Genomic DNA, 20,086 nt, shown 5'->3' with positions numbered 1-20,086 from the left:
CCACAGCAACTGCAGAGTCCACCAGCTTTCTCCCCACCCTTATTCGCCTTATAATGAATGGATGGGAAGGCACCAAGACCGAGCAATTACCTGTAGGGCATCCCATTCATCATCACAGGCAATTAAGACGCTGTCAGGGGTGACTCACCGGCTACATCGAGGATGGGGGAAGAAAAGGCAGAGAGAAAGAATTGGGCTGGAACCTAGCTCCAAGAGGTGCCTTCCCTAGAGCAGACTAACTCACTCCTTGCCAGCGAGCACATAAAACACTGAATTAAGGCTGGTTTACAAGGCTCCTGGCAGCGACAGGGAGGCAGAGTGAGAACTTTATTTAAGCAGAGCCTTGCAAGGGTGTATTTCAAGGGCTGCACAAACCCAGCGAGCCAAAGGGCTTTCCAATGTCATGTGGGTCCCATTCCATAGGGGAGAATGGGACCACCTGTACAGGCACGTGTAGGGCTAAAGGATTCCTGCCAGGAAGATGCTTGTAAAGAAAGGTGAGGAGTTGGAGCATAGTCTCATAGAAAGAGAGCTGTCACTCTGAGCAGAGGTAGGGTCATCACTACTATTAGCATCAGTTCATTAGTATCAGCATCACTTACAGCTTCACACTCAGCTCTGTCAAACCCTCCCTTTGTCATCCCTCTCCCCTTGCTTGTCCCTCTCCTGTGCCTTTCCCTGTCAGAATCCAGCAGCCCTTCCCTTAGGAGCAAGGGGAAATCAAACCCACCTCCCCCAGCAACTTCCACATCCAACCCTGGCTGGAGACAGCCACTGCTACCCCCCAAAATACGGGCTCTATTGTTTGGAACAGGATCCACATCCTTGGCAACACTTCCTATAGAACCTGTATTTGTCCTATAAATAGGAGCTCCCTTCATAAATACCAGGTCAGAGCAGAATAAGGCCCCTCAGAGGGCTCAAAGCAGGGGCAATGCTAGCACATAGGCTGCAAATGGGATGAGCAGCAGAACCAAAAGCTTGGGGAGAGCAAGGCAGGAGCCAGCACAGAGCCCAGGTCCCCACGTCACATCCCTCAGTGAGACATAAGCCATGTGAAGAGATCTATCAGCCTCTTCTTCCTTATTATCCATCTCCTCTAACAGCAAAGGAATGGCTGGTGGCTCTTTACAGGCATTCATCTAACATGAACTTCACATTGCTTCTCAGCTGCAATGTGCTTATCTGCACCTATCAAAGGCTACAGCTGGGAGGGCTTAGGGCTTAACTGGGGCCAAGAAGACAGCAGTGCTCCCTCCCAGACCACCCAATAACACTGTTTTGGGTGTAGGCTCTAGGGAACTCCCACCACACACTTGGCCCTTGCCTTTGCCCTTCAGATAAAGAGCTGACAAGAGATAACTGTGGTATTTGGAGGCAACCCCAGGGGCTAAGAGCAGTTAGGACAGTGAGGAAGCGGACGTGTAGCTTCCCACCAGCAACATCCTTTCTGCACCTGGGTTTATTCCAGCTCCACAGAGCACCAGGGGGCAGGTTTAATGGCCAACCCGCCCTTTTGGGATGGAAGTGTTTGGTAAAACACACCCGAACCAACCCAAAACGCAGGCAGGTCCATCCCTGCACCAGCAGAATCACAGCAGTAGCAATACTTCGAGGTAGAATCATACAATCATAGAACAGCTGGGGCTAGAAGGGGACCTTCAAAGGTGAGATCTTGGGGTGACACAAGCCATTAGCACTGTGACTTACACTCTAAATCACAGTGAGGAGAGATTTATCTGCTCCCAGGTCCTAAAAACACCCCCAAGCCCCATTTCAAAACCTTTTCCCTGCGAAGACCCTAGGAATATACCATTAAGAACCACACAGAAAGGACTCGATGTGGAGGCGAAGCACTGAAAAGCCACTGGGCTAAGAAACTGAGTGTCACAGCACGAGCAGGAGAGCCAGCAGCACTGCCACAGTGAGATGGGACAGGCACTTCCATCCAAGGTGGAAGCTTTTCCTCCCTTCACAGGACCACAAAGGTATCTTGGGAGCGTGTTCTGGCCTTCCAGTGTAGTTATGGCAGCAGTTGCTAACTCTGGAGTCCTGTGTCTGTTGCATCTTGTCTCTTTGTGTCCCTGCCCATGGCAGGGGGTTAGGACTGGATGATCTTAAGGTCCTTTCCAACCCAAATCATTCCATGATCCTTGGAGTCAGTAGCACAAACCTTCTCCACCGCATTCCTTGGGAATGGCTCAGGGAGCAGTGGGCAAAAGACTCTGTTCCCAACCTGAGCGATACAAACTGTGTTTCAAATCAAGCCAGGTTCCTCCCCATTGCTCTTAGACTTGATTGCACCCTTCCTAACGCAGAGCTGCTGAGCAAGCAGGCTCTCCATCACAAGGAAACCGCTTTTCCTGACCTAAAGCCTTGCTCTGATGCAGCAAGATGAAGCCAGGCACCACGCTGCTTGCCCGCAGTGGGAGGAAAGAGCCCTATTTCTTAGCTAAGCCTTTCTAACCCATCACTAACCTCGCTGGACCACCTCCTGCATGGCAACCCCTGCCCTGGCATCAGGTGGCCCGCATCCATGCGGCCATATGCGCCCCAAGCTGCTGCAGGACACCGGCTGCTCGCAGCAGCTTATTAGTTTTCCACATAGCACCCAGGATGTGCCAGACACTTTGCAAACATACGGTCCCTGCTCTAGCCTGGAGGGTCTGGGATCTCGTTGACAAGGGGACAGATTGTGCCGTGTTGTATCACGACAGGAAGAGCAATGGGAGCAAAGCGTGAAGCAGCGGGCACCAGCTGGACAGGCAGAAGCTGTTCAACTACTTTACTAAGGCGAGATGCTCCAGAGCAAGAGGGTAAAGCCGTGGTATAAAGTTAATCCACCTCTGCACCACTGCTGTGCATCACCCCCAGGCCCTGCTTAGCACTAACCACAGGCAGGAACCGCAGCACTTTTTAGGGATGAGCAGAAAAGGGGATTGGGAGGGGGGGGAGAAGAAGAAGAGCGAAAGGCAATGGAGCAGCAAGTCCTCACAAGTGAGATTCCTGCCCCGGGAAGGGTTAAGCCATAGAGCACGTTTTCTGACAACCAGGCGGATGGTATTTCAGGTTGCTCAGTACTTTAAGAGACTTTCGGCTTAGAGGAGGAGGTGGGGGGGGGGGGGGGGAGAGGGGAGAAAAAAACATCGCCAGAGGCCAGATTCGTAGTTAAACAATAGCTTGAGCTGGAGGAACTCAAGATGCTGCTAAAGTCAACAGGGACAGAGCCAGGAGCGGCTCCCACCGCCCCGCCGGGGGAGAAAAGTTGGGATCCCGCTCCTCATCCCGGGCACGGAGGGGGAAAATGCCCATAAAAAGCAACCTTGAGAGATTCCCCTGGGCACAGCGGCGGGAGCCCCGGCGGGGAAGAGCCTCCGCCGGCTAAAAATACCTAATTACACACCAAAGCGTACAATAAGAACCACATGCGGCCGCCCGAGCAAGCGCCTGCCCGGGGCCGAAAGTTTCCCTGCAGCACCCCCCCCTACCCACCCACCCAGCATTCCCATTCCCAAATGGTTACCTTGCAGGAATAGGTGTGATGGACGGGATCCACGTTCATGATCTCCTCCACCGTACCCGTCAACACCACGTTGGCTTCTTCCTCCCGCCGCTCCAGCTCCCGTTCGGGGCACGTCGCCCAGCCGCCGCCACCCAGCAGCACCAGGAGCACCGGGAATACCGGGAGCAGCCGGGAAGCCGCCGCTGCCCGCCCCGCCATGGCCCGCGGGGCCCCGCTCCCGGCCCCCCGACGGAGCGGGGAGACAAAGCGAAGCCGCTCGCAAGCAGGGCTGGAGCGGAGAGAAGGGCTACTTTTGTTCGGGGAGGTGAAAAGGAGGAAAGAAAGAGAGGGAGGGAAGGAGGGGAGGGGAGAGCAGGGGAGGGGAGAAGGAAGAAAATCCCAAGAGGAGGAGGAGGAGGAGGAGATATCGCTCCCCTGAAGCCGCGGCCAAGCGCTGGGTCCTCCGCTTTGCCCCTGTAAGAAAGCGCGCAGATTTGCATGCAATCTGAATTGCTGATAAGGAAGGAGAGGGGGAGAGGGCGGAGGGGGGAATGGAGGGAGGGAGAAAGGGAAGCAGCCGGCCCTGCTGCCGGCTCCTCTTGCGGCGCTGCCGCGGACGCCACCCCCAGGAAAGGGAGCTCGCATCAGGTTAATGGATAATCAGCGCCGCAACGTGAGGAGACTTTTAAAGGTGTAGGAGCGGCTGCTGGCTCCGCCACCCCCGGCACCCGCTGCGGATCTCCCCCCGTCTCGGCTCTGCAAAGGGGTCCCCTTGGGCACCGCACCCAGCGGACGGGGGGGGGGTGATGATCCTATCATGTGTGACCCCCATCATGTGTGACCCCACCATGTGTGACCCCCATCATGTGTGACCCCATCATGTGTGACCCCCATCATGTGTGACCCCATCATGTGTGACCCCATCATGTGTGACCCCACCATGTGTGACCCCATCATGTGTGACCCCCATCATGTGTGACCCCCACCATGTGTGACCCCATCATGTGTGACCCCCATCATGTGTGACCCCATCATGTGTGACCCCCATCATGTGTGACCCTATCATGTGTGACCCCACCATGTGTGACCCCATCATGTGTGACCCCCACCATGTGTGATCCCCATCATGTGTGACCCCATCATGTGTGACCCCCATCATGTGTGACCCCACCATGTGTGATCCCCATCATGTGTGACCCCCATCATGTGTGACCCCACCATGTGTGATCCCCATCATGTGTGACCCCATCATGTGTGACCCCCATCATGTGTGACCCCACCATGTGTGACCCCCATCATGTGTGACCCCATCATGTGTGACCCCACCATGTGTGACCCCATCATGTGTGATCCCCATTATGTGTGACCCCATCATGTGTGACCCCCATCATGTGTGACCCCACCATGTGTGATCCCATCATGTGTGACCCCATCATGTGTGACCCCCATCATGTGTGACCCCACCATGTGTGATCCCCATCATGTGTGACCCCACCATGTGTGATCCCCATCATGTGTGACCCCATCATGTGTGACCCCACCATGTGTGACCCCATCATGTGTGACCCCCATCATGTGTGACCCCATCATGTGTGACCCCACCATGTGTGACCCCCATCATGTGTGACCCCCATCATGTGTGACCCCCATCATGTGTGACCCCACCATGTGTGACCCCATCATGTGTGACCCCATCATGTGTGACCCCACCATGTGTGACCCCATCATGTGTGACCCCATCATGTGTGACCCCACCATGTGTGACCCCATCATGTGTGACCCCCATCATGTGTGACCCCCACCATGTGTGACCCCATCATGTGTGACCCCCATCATGTGTGACCCCATCATGTGTGACCCCCATCATGTGTGACCCTATCATGTGTGACCCCACCATGTGTGACCCCATCATGTGTGACCCCCACCATGTGTGACCCCACCATGTGTGACCCCATCATGTGTGACCCCCATCATGTGTGACCCCACCATGTGTGACCCCCATCATGTGTGACCCCATCATGTGTGACCCCACCATGTGTGACCCCATCATGTGTGACCCCCATTATGTGTGATCCCATCATGTGTGACCCCATCATGTGTGACCCCATCATGTGTGACCCCATCATGTGTGATCCCATCATGTGTGACCCCACCATGTGTGACCCCACCATGTGTGACCCCATCATGTGTGACCCCCATTATGTGTGATCCCATCATGTGTGACCCCATCATGTGTGACCCCATCATGTGTGATCCCATCATGTGTGACCCCACCATGTGTGACCCCACCATGTGTGATCCCATCATGTGTGACCCCACCATGTGTGACCCCATCATGTGTGATCCCCATTATGTGTGACCCCATCATATGTGATCCCCATTAAGTGTCAACCCATCATGTGTGATCCCCATTATGTGTCACCCCAGCATATGTGATCCCGTCATGTGTGACCCCCATCATATGTGATCCCATCATATGTGACCCATCATGTGTGATCCCCATTATGTGTCACCCCAGCATATGTGATCCCGTCATGTGTGACCCCCAACACATGCAACCCCATCATACGTGATCCCATCATGTGTGACCCCATCATATGTGACCCTGTCATGTGTGACCCCCACCATATGCGACCCCATCATGTGTAACACCATCATGTGTCAAGCCATCATATGTGGTCCCATCATGTGTGACCCCACTCATGTGTAACCCCCATCATGTGCGACCCCATCATCTATGACCCCCTCCCAGCACCTCCCTCCCTCCCCACCACCCCCAGCACCCCTTCCACATCCCCAAACAGACCAGGTCACCCACATGCCCATCACCGTGTCCTCAGTTACCACAGGGTGAGAAGGCACCCAGGGCTCCCCGTGCCTTGCCTGATCCACAGCAGCACCACTGCCTGCCCCTGGAGCACTGTGACCTCCTGCCCTGGCTTCCCACAGGGGCTGGACCACACTGTTTCCAGATGTCACGTGCAATTACTGCAGATATAAAGCTAAAAGTTAAGTGGCACCAGGGGAGGGATAGTGTTTCTGCCCTCCATAAATTAACCACCCTCCCAGAGGCATTTTACAAGCCTGTTTTACTTGATGGCCTCAAACATTCGTGTTGGTGACCCAAGGTGAAGTTTAACCACCCCATTGATGTGCCCCCACTCCTGCTCTGTTTCCATACACAGCATCCTCCTGCACCATAAGGCTCAGCAGATGCCCATCCACCCTGTCCATCCCTGGAGTTTTGAGCTGTTTGGGCTGCTTGCCCCTGTGATAGCGTACTTGTCAATCACTTCTCTCCCCCCACTGGAACATAAACAGGAATTAAGTGCCAGAATAGGAATAAATGAACCTTACTGAGTGTTCAAAATGCTGCCCATCTCTGGGATCTCATCCTCTTCACATGGCCTAAATCTGCCTGGAGACAGCACAACTGCCACGGGTTTTACAGGGAAGGCATATCGTACACACACTGGTTTATACCATGTGCTTGGCATCTCCACAGAGACTTTGGTCTCAACACTGGGGCTGTTTGTGTAACCCAGCATCGTCTCATAGGCCCCCTTCCACTTCTATCCCATAAAACTCAGTTCCCAGTTCAATCCCAAAGGAAGGCTGTTACTCAAAACCATGGCGTATTTAATCACCTCTGTGAGGTCTTCAGAGATAGGGTTTTCAGCAGGAAGTGGCCCACAGCATACACAGGAAACCTGCATCCATCTGATGGGGCTTAACTCTTCAAACCCTGCTCTGGACCACTCACATGAAAACCCCAGGGAGGGATGCGGGGATGCTGAAATGGTGCCATAGGGCGAAGGAATGGCAATGCCTGCTTTCCTCCCTGTGCTAACCCAACCCCATCACTGAAACATCTGTTTTCTGCTTGAGGGGCAGTGGGAAGACTCCATCCCAAGCCAAGAGCACGGCAGAGTCCAGGCTCTGAAGTCATCGCTGTTACACAGAGGAGGTTTAGCACAAAGGGCTCCATTATTACACTGCTGCTATTAGAAACTCCAGCAACCAGCTAAAAATATTGCAGTGCCTGGCACATTGCTTTTGCTGTTTTCATTAATTCTTATTGCCACCCTCGAGCTCTGCTCCGCTCTAAAGCCCAGAAACAACCTGGGCTCAAGGTGGAAGGAACCAGCTGTGTCATTGTGCTCCCAACACTGCTGCAAAGAGGAGAGGGGAGGAATGATTGATGCTGGGGTTGCGTTATTTGTTAGTTCTCTCCTCCTGGCCCCACCCCACCATCTGCTTTCAAAGCTGTGAAGAGAGAAAATGGGTTTCACAGGCTTTTCTGATGGGTTTGCCCCTGTTTGGTCAGTTCTTCACGTGAATTTACTTGGCCTTGTAGGCTTTCTGCCTACACAAACGCCTGGGTCCTCCTCTCCATGTTCAGCTTCTAATAAAGACCATAATAAAGCTAATAGAGAATCATAGAGTCATGGAATGCTTTGGGTTGGAAGGGACCTTAAAGCTCACCCAGCTCCAACCCCTGCCATAAACAGGGACCCCTTCCACTACAGCAGCTTGCTCCAAGCCCCTGTGTCCAACCTGCCCTTGAACACTGCCAGGGATGGGGCAGCCACAGCTTCTCTGGGCACCCTGTGCCAGCGCCTCAGCACCCTCACAGGGAAGAGCTTCTGCCTCAGAGCTCATCTCAGTCTCCCCTCGGGCAGGTTAAAGCCATTCCCCTTGGCCTGTCCCTACATCCCTTGTCCCAAGCCCCTCTCCAGCTTTCCTGCAGCGCCTTTAGGCACTGGAGCTGCTCTCAGGTCTCCCCTTCAGGAGCCTTCTCTTGTCCAAGCTGCCCCAGCCCAGTTCTCAGCCTGGCTCCAGAGCAGAGCTGCTCCAGCCCTCACAGCATCTCCATGGCCTCCTCTGGCCTCACTCCAACAGCTCCACATCCTTCTGGTGCTGTTGCCCCAGAGCTGGATGCAGGATGCAGGATGCAGGGGGGGTCTCAGCACAGGGGTTCTGTGCTCAAGCGCACACTGAAGCCAGGTCATGGGGAGCTCCTCACTGACCAGCACCAGCTGCACCATCCATTCTCTGCCCAGCCTGTATCTCTGCTTGGTCCCACAGGCAGGACCCTGTTGAACTCCACCATGCAGATGGCTTCTCCAAAGGACAGCACCCAAAGAAGGCGCGCAGTCACCACCAGCACCCTTTTAGGGATAAGACGCATTGGGCAGCATCACGGAGCAGCACATTCCCGCTCTGCTCCATGCTAAAGCCCCACGCTGACAAGAGGAGAAAGCAGCCAAGAAACTGATGGTGGGAAAAGTGAAACAAACTATTTGGCAAATCAGTGCAGATGACAAATAAGCGGTGTTAACTGCCCCAAACACATCAATCACTGGGACTGGGCCAGGCTCTCCACAAGACAGCCATTGTAAACCTGGGGCTAAGCTGACAATGGAGCGGCTCAGTCAGGCTCTGAAAAATCAAGAGGTCTTGGAAATGTGACAAGGACTGATTTGGTGGTTGCTTCCTGACACCTCTGCGCACCTTCGGATGGCATTCCCGGGATGTGCTTGTTGGAGGGGCCTGAAATGTTGAGGAGGAAAGGAGAGGAGAGGGGAGAGAAAAGAGAAAAAAGAGAAGAGGGAAGAGGGAAGGGAAGGGAGAGGAAGAGAAGAGAAGAGAAGAGAAGAGAAGAGAAGAGAAGAGAAGAGAAGAGAAGAGAAGAGAAGAGAAGAGAAGAGGAGATTGCACTATTCCCAATGAGGTTGTCACAGTGCCATGGGCCTGCTGACCCCTCGGTGCTGTGGTGCCATTGCTGCATGGCTGAGCTGACCTTAAGGCACCCAGCCCTCTGCAAGCTTCAGCAATACCCGTGTCATCCCTTCCACACCTGAAGCCAAGTGCCTGGGCAAGCTTTGCCTGATGCGGTCTCTTCCCTCCAGCAGTAGCTGCTGCGGTGTTTTGGACGGGACCATAATTCTTCCTACATCCTTTGAAGGCTCCTTTTCCAGCTGTAGGAGCTCATGACACAGGCAAATGAGCCTCTTTTAGGCTGGGCTGAGTAACCCTGCAAAGGTCTCTCATTTATTGCGCGTTATTGCTCCTCGGAATGACTGTACAGGCACTCCTGCAGCACTCAGCACTTTCGTGCCAGCATCTCTCTGCTGCTTGACCCCAAAGCACTTCCCGTTCAAGATATCCATTATTGGAGCTCTTAGCTGAGGCTATCACAAGGGTCAGACCTTCATTCTCCAGCTTGGCGGGGCCCTGGTGCCTGCAGGCTCAGTGCTTGCTCTGAGCAGATCCTTTAAGGTGTGTGAGGTTTGGTATCTGAAAGCAACCGCAGGACCAGTGACCGCAGGGTAAATCCTCACCCTGAGCGCGGCGAGGGGCCGAGGGCAGAGCCCTTCCCATTGCTGTGGCACCCACGTCATAGCAGGAAACAAGATTTTAGGCCAAGCCTTCAAAGCAAATAGAAGACGCGGGTGAAAACCAGAACAGCCCCAACATTAACCAGGGGGGGAGAAACAGCATCCCCATTGCTTGGGCTGGCCCCCAAGCCAGGGTATTGGTTCCCTCTACACCCCATTGCCTGCTTTTCTCTGCTCTGAGGCTCTCTGATGAGCTCCAAGATCATGTCTTAATGGGGGTTATTCCCCCCCCTCCCTCCTTTCCTCCTTTAAGTTAATCCCTCTCGGTGGTTCCTGACATTGTCAAATGGCTTTTGTGTACTGTCAGAGAACCTCTTGATGTAGCTACAGAGCAGCTGCTAACAAGTTGCCCCTGGGATCCTGCATCTCTGAGGCTGTCTGCCTCTATAATGGCTTTCAAATAGGTAAATTTATTAATGAGATCTCAGTGGGAGAAGGGCTGAGGGCTGGGGAGCAGCTCCCTGCCAATGGACACACACGAGAGGGGCTTCGTGCCCCACTGGCCTCAATGGGCACTGTGGCATCACAAGGGGAGTCACAGAGATGCTGTCTCTGTGTGGTAATGGGGGACACGAGACACTCATAGAGTAGTTTGGGTTGAAGGGTTAAAGCCATTCCCCATGTCCTCTCCCTACAGGCCCTTGTCCAAAGCCCCCCCTTGTCAGCCCCTGTAGGTGCTCAGTACAAGGGGCAGCCTTCAATCTCAGTTTATCACTTCAAGAGGCAGCAGCACAGAGCACTCGTGCACATACAGGTACCATCTCCCTGTGTTTTCAATGGCCATGAACCTCCAGCATGGTTTTAGATTTAACCTAGCAACCCCTCAGCTTGGAGGCAAAAGCATCCAGTGAACCACAATGACTCTTTTAATCAAAAAGGGGGAAAAAAGGAAGAAAAGAGAAAGAAAATTCAGCGTGAACTTGAGGGCAAATGACCCTCCATTATCAAATCCCATCTTAAAAAGTGCACGGGGCTAATTGAATTACACTTGCTGGATTTCTATGTAGGCACGAAGTCTTCTTAATGTGGATTGATAGCATAAATCTGCTCCCCATCGAGGGAAAAGCCAACGCTGGCCCCTGACATCTATCTTTCTATCCAGAAACCCCATCTAACCGGCCGTCTCCTTAGGCCACTTCCAAGAGAAGGATGTCTCTCTCCATTACCCCTGACACGCAGCAGCAGAAGGAAGTGAGGTCCGTTCACATCTAATTACTCCCACTCCTGGATTTATTACAATCATGCCAGGATTAATTGGGAAAGTAAAAATGCTTCGTCGGGTGATCAATCTTCCCCAAGTTCCTTACCTTGTCACTCGCTAATAACTGGGAAAGAAAAGTGCCCCTCTCTGCTGCAGCTCACCAAATGGATTTCTCTAATACATTGCTAGGGATCTTTAAAAGGCATTTGGAAAGCAGTAAGGAGACAAATTGGATTAGCTGGCGAGAAAGTGCAACCAAAGCATTTCTTTAGCATTATCATAAAGCAGATTTCAGCTCGCCAACGCTCAGGTGGGGATGAAGAGGCAGCACCCCGTCCCGTGGATGCTGGTTACCCCATAGCATCGGCGTGATGCTCTGCTGGAGCTATGGGGCAGGCTTTGACCTGGGGGCCACAGATACAGCAGTGAGGGGCTGAAGAATCATAGAATCACAGAATGGTTTGGGTTGCAGAGGACCTGAAGATCATCCAGTTCCAACCCCCTGCCATAGGCAGGGACACCTCACACTAAACCATGGCACCCAAGGCTCTGTCCAACCTGGCCTTGGACACTCCCAGGGATGGAGCATTTACCACTTCTTTTGGCAACCTGTTCCAGTGCCTCAGCACCCTCACTTCCTCCTTATATCCTGCCTGAGCTTCCCCTGTTTCAGCCTGAACCCATCACCTCTTGTCCTACCACTAAAGTCCCTGGCCTTTACAGAAGGGATGCTACAGTTCTCATCCAGCTGAAAGTGGATGCACCCATTCACTGCTCTCATCTTGCCCACTTCCTACCACAGCTTCCATGGATTCCCCCAGTGTGTCCTAGGGTCTGGGACAGCTCTTTCAGTTTAGCTCTCCTAGCTAGCAAGGCCTGGTTTCCTACACATAACCACCCTATGCCAAGGCAACTCAAAGGGTGTTACTGTCTTTGAGATCAAAACCCTCCTCATATCAAATGTGGCTCAACCTTGATTGCAAGAACCACACACAATGCACAATGCTAATAACCCAGCTCCATTCTTTCACTTGTCCAAGAGACATATCCCACTTTCCTCCTGCAACAAGCTCTTTAAAACAATAAGAATCCCAGCGCTCCCACTGCACAGTCCCAGTTCCTACGGATCACATCCCCTGGCCTGTGCAAGATGCTGCTCCTGCGTGCAGGAGGATCACCCTTGGTGCTGAGGGCTGCAGTAGCAGCCATCCTGCAGTCTCCAGCCAGCATCCCCAGCACTGGAGCTGGCAAGACACCACAAAGACAGTCAGCTTTAATGGGAAACGTCGATGGTGCTGGGAAGCAGGGCTCGAGCTGAAAGAGAAGAGATTAAGATTCAGGGCATGCAGGGATCCGGCTTTTTCCTTTGCCCCCTCTTTTTTGAGGAGCCAAGGTTTTAGCACTTGCTTAGAAGGCCCTTGGCAACCCCTGCAAAGCTGCTGGAGATGCTGCCCAGCTCCTCTTCACTGCGCTGTGACAAAGGGTCTGCGTGGTACCCAGCGATGCTACAGGGCTGGGATGCCCACGGGCCGGCAGGGAGGGGACAAGCCCTCACAGCTTGTGTTTCCACATTCCCCTAAAGCCATTGCAGAGTTAAAGGCAGGATTGATTGAGGCAGACTCTCAGGGAGATGGAGGCTTTTGTGTTGAGTTTTATCCAAAACAGTTAATGCAGCTGCTGCTGCTGCCATTAGCATGGGAAAAGGGGGGGGGGGGGGGGAAGGAGGGGAGGGGGGAAAGACATTGAAACTATCAGCACTTAAAAGACTTCTTCTTCTATGTGAAAATCAGTTTCTCAGTGCCCACACATAGGATGGCCAGGAAATATTTCATCCCCTCGGTGCCAAGCTGCGAGAAGCCAGCACCGGGGCGATGCTGCCTCTCATTGCATCTCCCAAATGCTCTCCTCTGCGTTCATCATTCTGTGCACACACGAGGAGCAGGGACTGAGGCTGAGTTAACCTCTTACTGCCTGCTCTTCACTGCAAAGTGAAGGGATGCTGCTGAGACAGAGCACAGCCACTCTGAGCTAACATTGGGCAAATCACTGCCTGTCTCTGCCTTACTTTACCTGCTGTGAACTGATAACATGAGGACCCGAAACCAGTGAGGATGAAGATGAAGATGAGGTGAACAGGGCAGGCGGAGCAGCCAAGCAGCCCCTCACATCACTGCAGCAGGGGTATCCTGCTTCACCCTGAGGCTTTCAAACCCAGCAGGATCCACCACGTCACTTGACATCCTTCTCCACTGAGTACTATTTGTGTCTGCAGGTGATGTGCTGAGCGTGCTGGGGCAGGCCCTGTGCTATGGGAAGCCGTGCCCAGCTTAAACACCTCCTGACTGAATTCAGGTCATGCAGGGAGAGGACAGGAGACTGGAAGCTGAGGCTGCTCACTGCCTCCTGGCCAGGGCATGAGCAGGATGTTGGTAGGGGCAGCCCAGGCTTGGAGACCTCAGGCTGCATCTTCAGTGCATCACCAAGCAACTGCCAGTCGAAGGTCCTGCTGTACCCAGCAATGCAGGGAAAGAGGATGGAGGAAGGCAGCCTGCTTCCAAGTGCCCTGCCAGCTCCGAATGGGCTCCAGAGAATCCTCCTGCCTGCTGCATGCGCTGCAGAGTGCTGAGTCCAAAGAAAAGACCTGGTGTCATCAAAAGTGCCAAGAGAGGGAGAGAGAAATGAGGCACACGTCTGAGCAAAAGGGGAGAGTCAGCATCATAGAATTATAGACTGGTTTGGGGTGAAGGGACCTTACAGCTCATCCAGTTCCACGGGCAGGGACCCCTTCCACTGGGGCAGGGTGCTCCAAGCCCCTGTGTCCAACCTGGCCTTGAGCACTGCCAGGGATGGGGCAGCCACAGCTCCTCTGGGCACCCTGTGCCAGCGCCTCAGCACCCTCACATCATGAGATGTAGCAGGTTGGAGGAGTGAGAGATGGGCACACACTGCCTGCAGAGATTGCTCCTCTCCCAGCCCCTATAATGACCGAGCACCCTGCACACCTCGCTGCCTGGGCTTTGGCAGACCCCTGCATTCCAGCCTGACCATAGCAACTGCTGCTCCCGTAGTACTGCAGTATATAGGAGCTGAAATCCCCTTAACACCTTTCTCTTCACAACTGCCCCATGAAGCAACTTCTGCACTCTCAAGCATGCTCTGGTCAGTCTAGCACGCACTGACAACACTCAGTGACTGACCCAAGGTGATGGAGAGGAGCAGCATCACCCAGAAAGACGTTTCTCCTCCATTCTCCTTTGCTAATCCAACCGCACAGCCCCCTGCACACCCCATAAGCTCCCATCATCCACGCAGAGGCTGCTCAGCCATGGGGTGACTGCAGCAGAAGCCACCGAGCACCTCACTGAGCTTGCTGCAGGGAGCAGGAGGCGAGCCAAGGAGCTGAACGCAGCAGCGTTGGGGCCTGAGCCTCCATATATTGTGTCATCTACTTAGAGCCTGTCAGGGGAACCACATCGTGACTCCCTTTGGCAGAGCCTTTCAATTAGACAAAGTGCTCCGGCGGATTGCAGCCTCATCCATTAGGCTCATCTGAGTCAGGCTCCTGCTGAACGCTCCCCGTGGCACTTCATTTGGGAAATTAGATCCCTTAAAGAGAGCTTATTCCTAAGGAAGGAGAAGGAAAGGATGAAGCCTGTGCAAGGGGAAAGGTGTGACACCCCCCTCCATGAAAAACCAAAGCAGCCCCAGCGGGATGAGCTTAACAGCTCTTGGGACATGGGTGCGATGTTCCAGTCAACGGGAAAGCCTTTCGGTCAATAAGGAAGCAATGCACACACGCATGGTGTATTCACAGATATGGGGCCGTCTCTGTGGGCAATGTCATCTCCTGGGTGTGGGGTGGTGCGACAGGTCCTGGTCACTTGCGAGTGACGGCATCAGTGGGCTGGGGAGGGTTTGTTCCTTGTCCACGCTGCTCTTACGGCTCGTACAGAGAAACCACGTCCTGTTCTTTTCCTGTAGGCACACAAGCTGTCTTTGTTGGGCAATCGCTGGAAAGCAGCTGCTGCGGAGCTGCGGGCTTGTTCAGACACAGCATCCAGGCCATTCACAGGGCGAGCTGGGATCGGGGCACTGAGCTCCATCAATGCGCCCGTGTAGCGCTGCCAAGCTGGAGGCACTGGGCACAGGGTGGGCATTCACAGCTGCTGGTTCCCTGGTGGGGATATGGGTGCTGGGGGCACTCCTGACCCGGCACCATGGGGAAGCCAGATGTGTCTGGGGGATGGGGTCATGCTGGGAGATGGGGTCCCCAGTACAAGAGCTGTTGGAGTGAGTCCAGAGGAGGCCATGGAGATGCTGCGAGGGCTGGAGCAGCTCTGGAGAAGAGAAGGCTCCTTAAGGGGAGACCTTAGAGCAGCTCCAGCGCCTGCTTGTTTTAATCAGGACCTTCCACTCCATTCCCCTGCTGCCCGGGGAGCCGGTTCCACTGGTGCTCTCACAAGCGCTGTCCCTGAGTCAGCCGATGCCATATTCATTCCCTTCCTTCCTTCCAAAACCTGGAAGAAACCCAAGGCTGAATTTGCAGAAGTGAGGCAGGAAAAGAATGTTCAATTAAAAACACGATATGAGCAGGGCTGACCCAGGAGAATTATTAATACAGCTAAAGTAAAAGGTTGGCTTGAGGCTTTGGCAGCAGGAGAGCTGCTATGAGATGAAACGCCATAAACCTTTACCAAGTGGGGGAACGAGAACAGTGCCAAGATGCAGTGCTTAGATCTTACTCACACTGATTGAGTTATTGACTGCCTATTGCCATGCAGCCTCGGTGGCTGGAACGAGGGAAATCAGCTCCTAAGTTATTAACGGGGGGGAATTCAGGAGAGGAGAAGGGAAGGGCCAAGAGGGGAGCTGCTCTCTATCACAGTGTGAGCACCAGCACAACCTCCTTCTGCTCTAAAGCAGGGGGAAAACACGCACACAGACAAATACATCCCAAACCAAAGCCTATGGCAAGCACGAGCGGCTCAGAGCACTGAGGGCAGGGGCTCCCAGGCACACAAAGGCAGCTTCGACATCCTTATCCTGGTCTTGCTTTGGGGTGAGGAGATCCAGATGCTACCGTGACCCTTCTGTCTCTACACAGCTCCTCACACAGCACCAGTCCCTGCTGCCTTCCCGCAGACAGGAGGTGGCTCTTCCAGCTCTGGTGCCCTGTGCTGGGTGAGCCCTTCTGGGCTGCCATCCAGCTGCACGAGACAGAGCAGAGCATCCCTTTGTGAGCGAGCTGGAGCTCACAGGGCCCCGGGCCATTTGCCTTTCCTATTAACCTGCCTGTCTCCATGCCAAGAGCTGACCCTGCAGCCTGCCAGGCAGCCGATGGCCATGGGTGGCCCTGAGCCTTTGATGTGTGCCCATTCGAACCTTTGGTTGTAGCATCCCAGAGTGGTTTGGGTTGGAAGGGACCTGAAAGCTCATCCAGCTCCAACCCCTGCCATAAACAGGGACCCCTTCCACTAGAGCAGCTTGCTCCAAGCCCCTGTGTCCAACCTGGCCTTGAACACTGCCAGGGATGGGGCAGCCACAGCTTCTCTGGGCACCCTGTGCCAGCGCCTCAGCACCCTCACAGGGAAGAGCTTCTGCCTAAGAGCTCATCTCAGTCTCCCCTCGGGCAGGTTCAAGCCATTCCCCTTGGCCTGTCCCTACAGGCCCTTGTCCCAAGCCCCTCTCCAGCTTTCCTGCAGCCCCTTCAGGCACTGGAGCTGCTCTCAGGTCTCCCCTTCAGGAGCCCTCTCTTCTCCAGGCTTCCCCAGCCCAGCTCTCCCAGCCTGGCTCCAGAGCATCTCCTTGGAGCATCTCTGTGGCCTCACTCCAACAGCTCCCCATCCTCCTTATGCTGGGGATGCAGCCCCTAGGCTGGTCTGCAGGCACCCTGCAAGGCCAGAGGTGTTTCCCACACAAGCCAGACAGGAGGTACAGCCCCAACAACCCCCCCCCCCGTGCAGTGTCTTCCCAATTGCTCAGTGGAGAAAAGCTGGCAAGGAGCTGGACTGGGGCAGAAAAGCACAGCCAGGCACATACTGGAGGAGAACCCAGCCCTACGTCCTCTGCTCGCTCTCCCGACTAAACGCACATCCCTCCTGCCTGCAATTCCCGGCCTGCAGCAGCAAACGCTAGGGGAAAGTGGCCTCTCGTGGATGGAAACTGCGGTGCAGGGCGGGCCGGGAGCGATGCGCAGCCCCAGTCTCTGCCCCCCCCACTCCGGGCCCTGCGCTGGCTCCTGCCCTGCAATGGGACAGACCTGCCACGGGGATAGGATGGGAAGCAGCAGGAGAGGAGAAAGGGAAGAGCCAGGCTCGGGCTGAGGAGGGTTCCCGGCGGCAGGAGGTCGGTGTGAACCCATCACCGCTGATGATGCTGATGGAGGGGCGCAGACGGGTCCCGCTCCGCCGGGCCGGGGGTACCGGTGCGAGCGCAGCCCCTCACCGCAGCCTCGGGCCGCTGCTGCTCCCCCCCCCAGCACCGGCTCCCTTGCTGCCGCCAGCACCGGGAAGGGGCCGGCAGAGGGCACGAGCGGCCCGTCGGAGCGCCCGGGGCGGGACCGGACAGACAGGAGCCGGGAGGAGCCATGGAGGGACCGAGAGGGATGCAGAGAAGCTGTGGCTGCCCCATCCCTGGCAGTGTTCAAGGCCAGGTTGGACACAGGGGCTTGGAACAAGCTGCTCCAGTGGAACTGGAGGAGCTTTAAGGTCCCTTCCAACACAAACCAGTCTGATCTGTGCTGGGTCTGGCTCTTCACTGGGCTTGCTATGAACTACTGGGGGCATCCTGGGGGCTTGCCTGTTGTACACTGCTGGGATTTACACTCCTCCCTCAAGCTGAGCAACAGCAGCTCTAAACTAAACTTTACCACCTTTAGCATACGTGAAGCTCCAGCGTCGTCTCACCCTCCATATTAAAAGGACAATCAGCAGGAGGCAAACTGGTGGAGTCAATGAGCCTTACCCATATCGGAGCAGCTCTGGGTGAGCATCCCTCCTGCTGCACACCCTGACTTGCTTGCTGCACTGTGGAGGGAGGAGGTTTACTTTATCCAGGCTGGAGCAGGAGAACACAGCCAAGCTCTGCGTTCAGAATGGTTCTGTTCTGACCAGGAGGACAATCCTCTGGGATGAAGGCTCCTGCTGGTGCAGTCACACGGCATCTTCAGCAAGTGATCCAGGCTGCAGCAGCCATCAGTGGGGATACAGGGTACACCGCAGCATCCTCCTGTCCTAAAGAGCACCCAGCACCCTGAGTGCTAGAGGGTGGCCAAAGCACAGGGCAGGTCCTGCCCATCCAGAGTGAGCCAACAGCTCACAGGACATCACCACAGCAAGGGCCTGCTCCTTGCCAGGGTGCATGGTGCCTAAAGAAAACACATGGGCTTGCAAACCACAATCATCTGGCACGGAGCAGCACTTCCCTGCGGGCTCCAGACCACGGTGACATTCCAGCCTGAAAGCCCTTGTGTTTGCATCTCTAAGCAAGCACCACAACTCCTTACCCTGGCACAGCCTGCTGCCAACTAGGGCAAGGGACTGGGATCCCTTAAGGGGGGTGATGTGATGCAGAGAGCGGAGCACTGCTGCATTGCCATGCTGGCCCAAAATCAGACCTCAGTACCCAACCCGGATCCCACACCCTGCACAATGCGGGCTGGCGCTGCTATTATCCATGGGAGGCAGAAGGGGTTCATGGCAAACATTATTCCCCTGGCTGAGATTCATCAAGTCAGTGGCTCGCCCATGGGCATAGAGTCATCAAAGCATCCTTCAGAGCTAACCGGCACCGACAGCGGCACAGCGGGAGCAGTGGGGCCATAACACTTATTAATCATATCCCTCCCCATTGAACCCGGCCCATCCATCAGTCGCCTTGGTCTCGTACTTGGAATTCCCTTGGCAGCCGATCCCATGGCTCTCCCAGCGGGAGAGGGACACGCCGTTGCTGGGACAACGCTTGTCGCTGTTTCCTGTTTCCCCAGATGTCAGCCATGTGTTCCCATCACAACTGGGATTGTCCCCAAAGCAGACGGAGCCACGGGGTGCTTTCACGGGCACTGTGCAGCCCCGTCGCACACAGATGTTGTCCCGCATCCCCTTATCCTGCCTGTATCCCTGTATCCCGGTGGCTGTTCTCACTGGGTTGTGCGGAAGCACAGGAGGAACGAGCTTCCAAACTGCAGTGCTTTCCCATAGCGGCTCAGGGGCTGTCTCTCCTGTGGATTTCCAGCTGAGGGTGCCCCAGAGCACGGGGATGGGGATGATGAAAAGTCTCCAACATCCTTCTCCACAAGTCCCCTTGGAGTCTGGATATCCATCCTATAAAGCCTCTTTCCTTTCTAAGCTGTATAGCTCAAAGCTTCGCCCCATCTGCATCCCAGAGGCCAGGATTAGGCTGAAGACGTGTGGAAGTATGAGGTCTGATTAAAGCTTTCTCCATGCATTCATTTATTCTCTTTCCCTTTTATTTCCTGGACCCTTGGCTTTAGAACCCTTCCCTCCGTGTGCTTGAGACACACGCAGAGCACATTGCATGGGGAAACTGCACATGCTTCCCATATGGGTGGCTCCAGAGATCCCCAGGGAGCAGAGGGCAGGCTACAAACAGTGGGAGAGCACTGCCAGTGCTACTGTTTGACCTATTGAACAGCGCTGTGGCCTCTTGCTCTCCACATCCCTGTGCTCAGCATTGGAGGCTGTGGGGAATCCACACAAGGGAACTGCCCATTTCCCACCTTCCTTCGTGCTTTGTCCTTTGGGATGCCAAGGCTCCGTTCAGAAGATGCCTGAAAGGCTTTGGAGATGTCCTTGCTGGAATGCGTAACCAGTCTGCAAGCTTCTCTTTCATTCTAGACCAAGGATTTGGCCCACTGAGGGGATCTCACCCTCCACCTCCATTGAAACCCCCTAGGCAGAACTCTGTGCACATGAATATTGTCCCTTCTGTCTGCCTAAAGCCACACCACAACACAGGGTCCAA

The 20,086-nt window shown here is 54.8% G+C and overlaps 1 protein-coding gene across 4 annotated transcripts in view; it reads right to left on the bottom strand.

Moving 5' to 3' along the window:
- The window catches only part of AGRN (agrin), a 105,752-nt gene extending 101,674 nt beyond the window's left edge, over positions 1-4,078 (bottom strand). For all 4 annotated transcript variants that reach the window (XM_061450171.1, XM_061450172.1, XM_061450173.1 and 1 more), the window contains exon 1: positions 3,524-4,078. In XM_061450171.1, coding sequence (XP_061306155.1) covers positions 3,524-3,721 — 198 coding nt within the window. In that variant the 5' untranslated portion in view covers positions 3,722-4,078. The remainder of the gene's footprint in view (positions 1-3,523) is intronic.
- Between the last annotated feature and the right edge of the window lie 16,008 nt (positions 4,079-20,086).

The sequence above is a fragment of the Pezoporus flaviventris genome, unplaced genomic scaffold (assembly GCF_033815535.1).
Source record: "Pezoporus flaviventris isolate CSIRO_AGI_PZ_B2104156 unplaced genomic scaffold, CSIRO_AGI_Pfla_v1 ptg000009l, whole genome shotgun sequence".
In the NCBI taxonomy this organism is placed as follows: domain Eukaryota; kingdom Metazoa; phylum Chordata; class Aves; order Psittaciformes; family Psittacidae; genus Pezoporus; species Pezoporus flaviventris.
The sequence above is the reverse complement of the archived record's forward strand: the minus strand, read 5'-3'. Positions and strand labels throughout refer to the sequence as shown.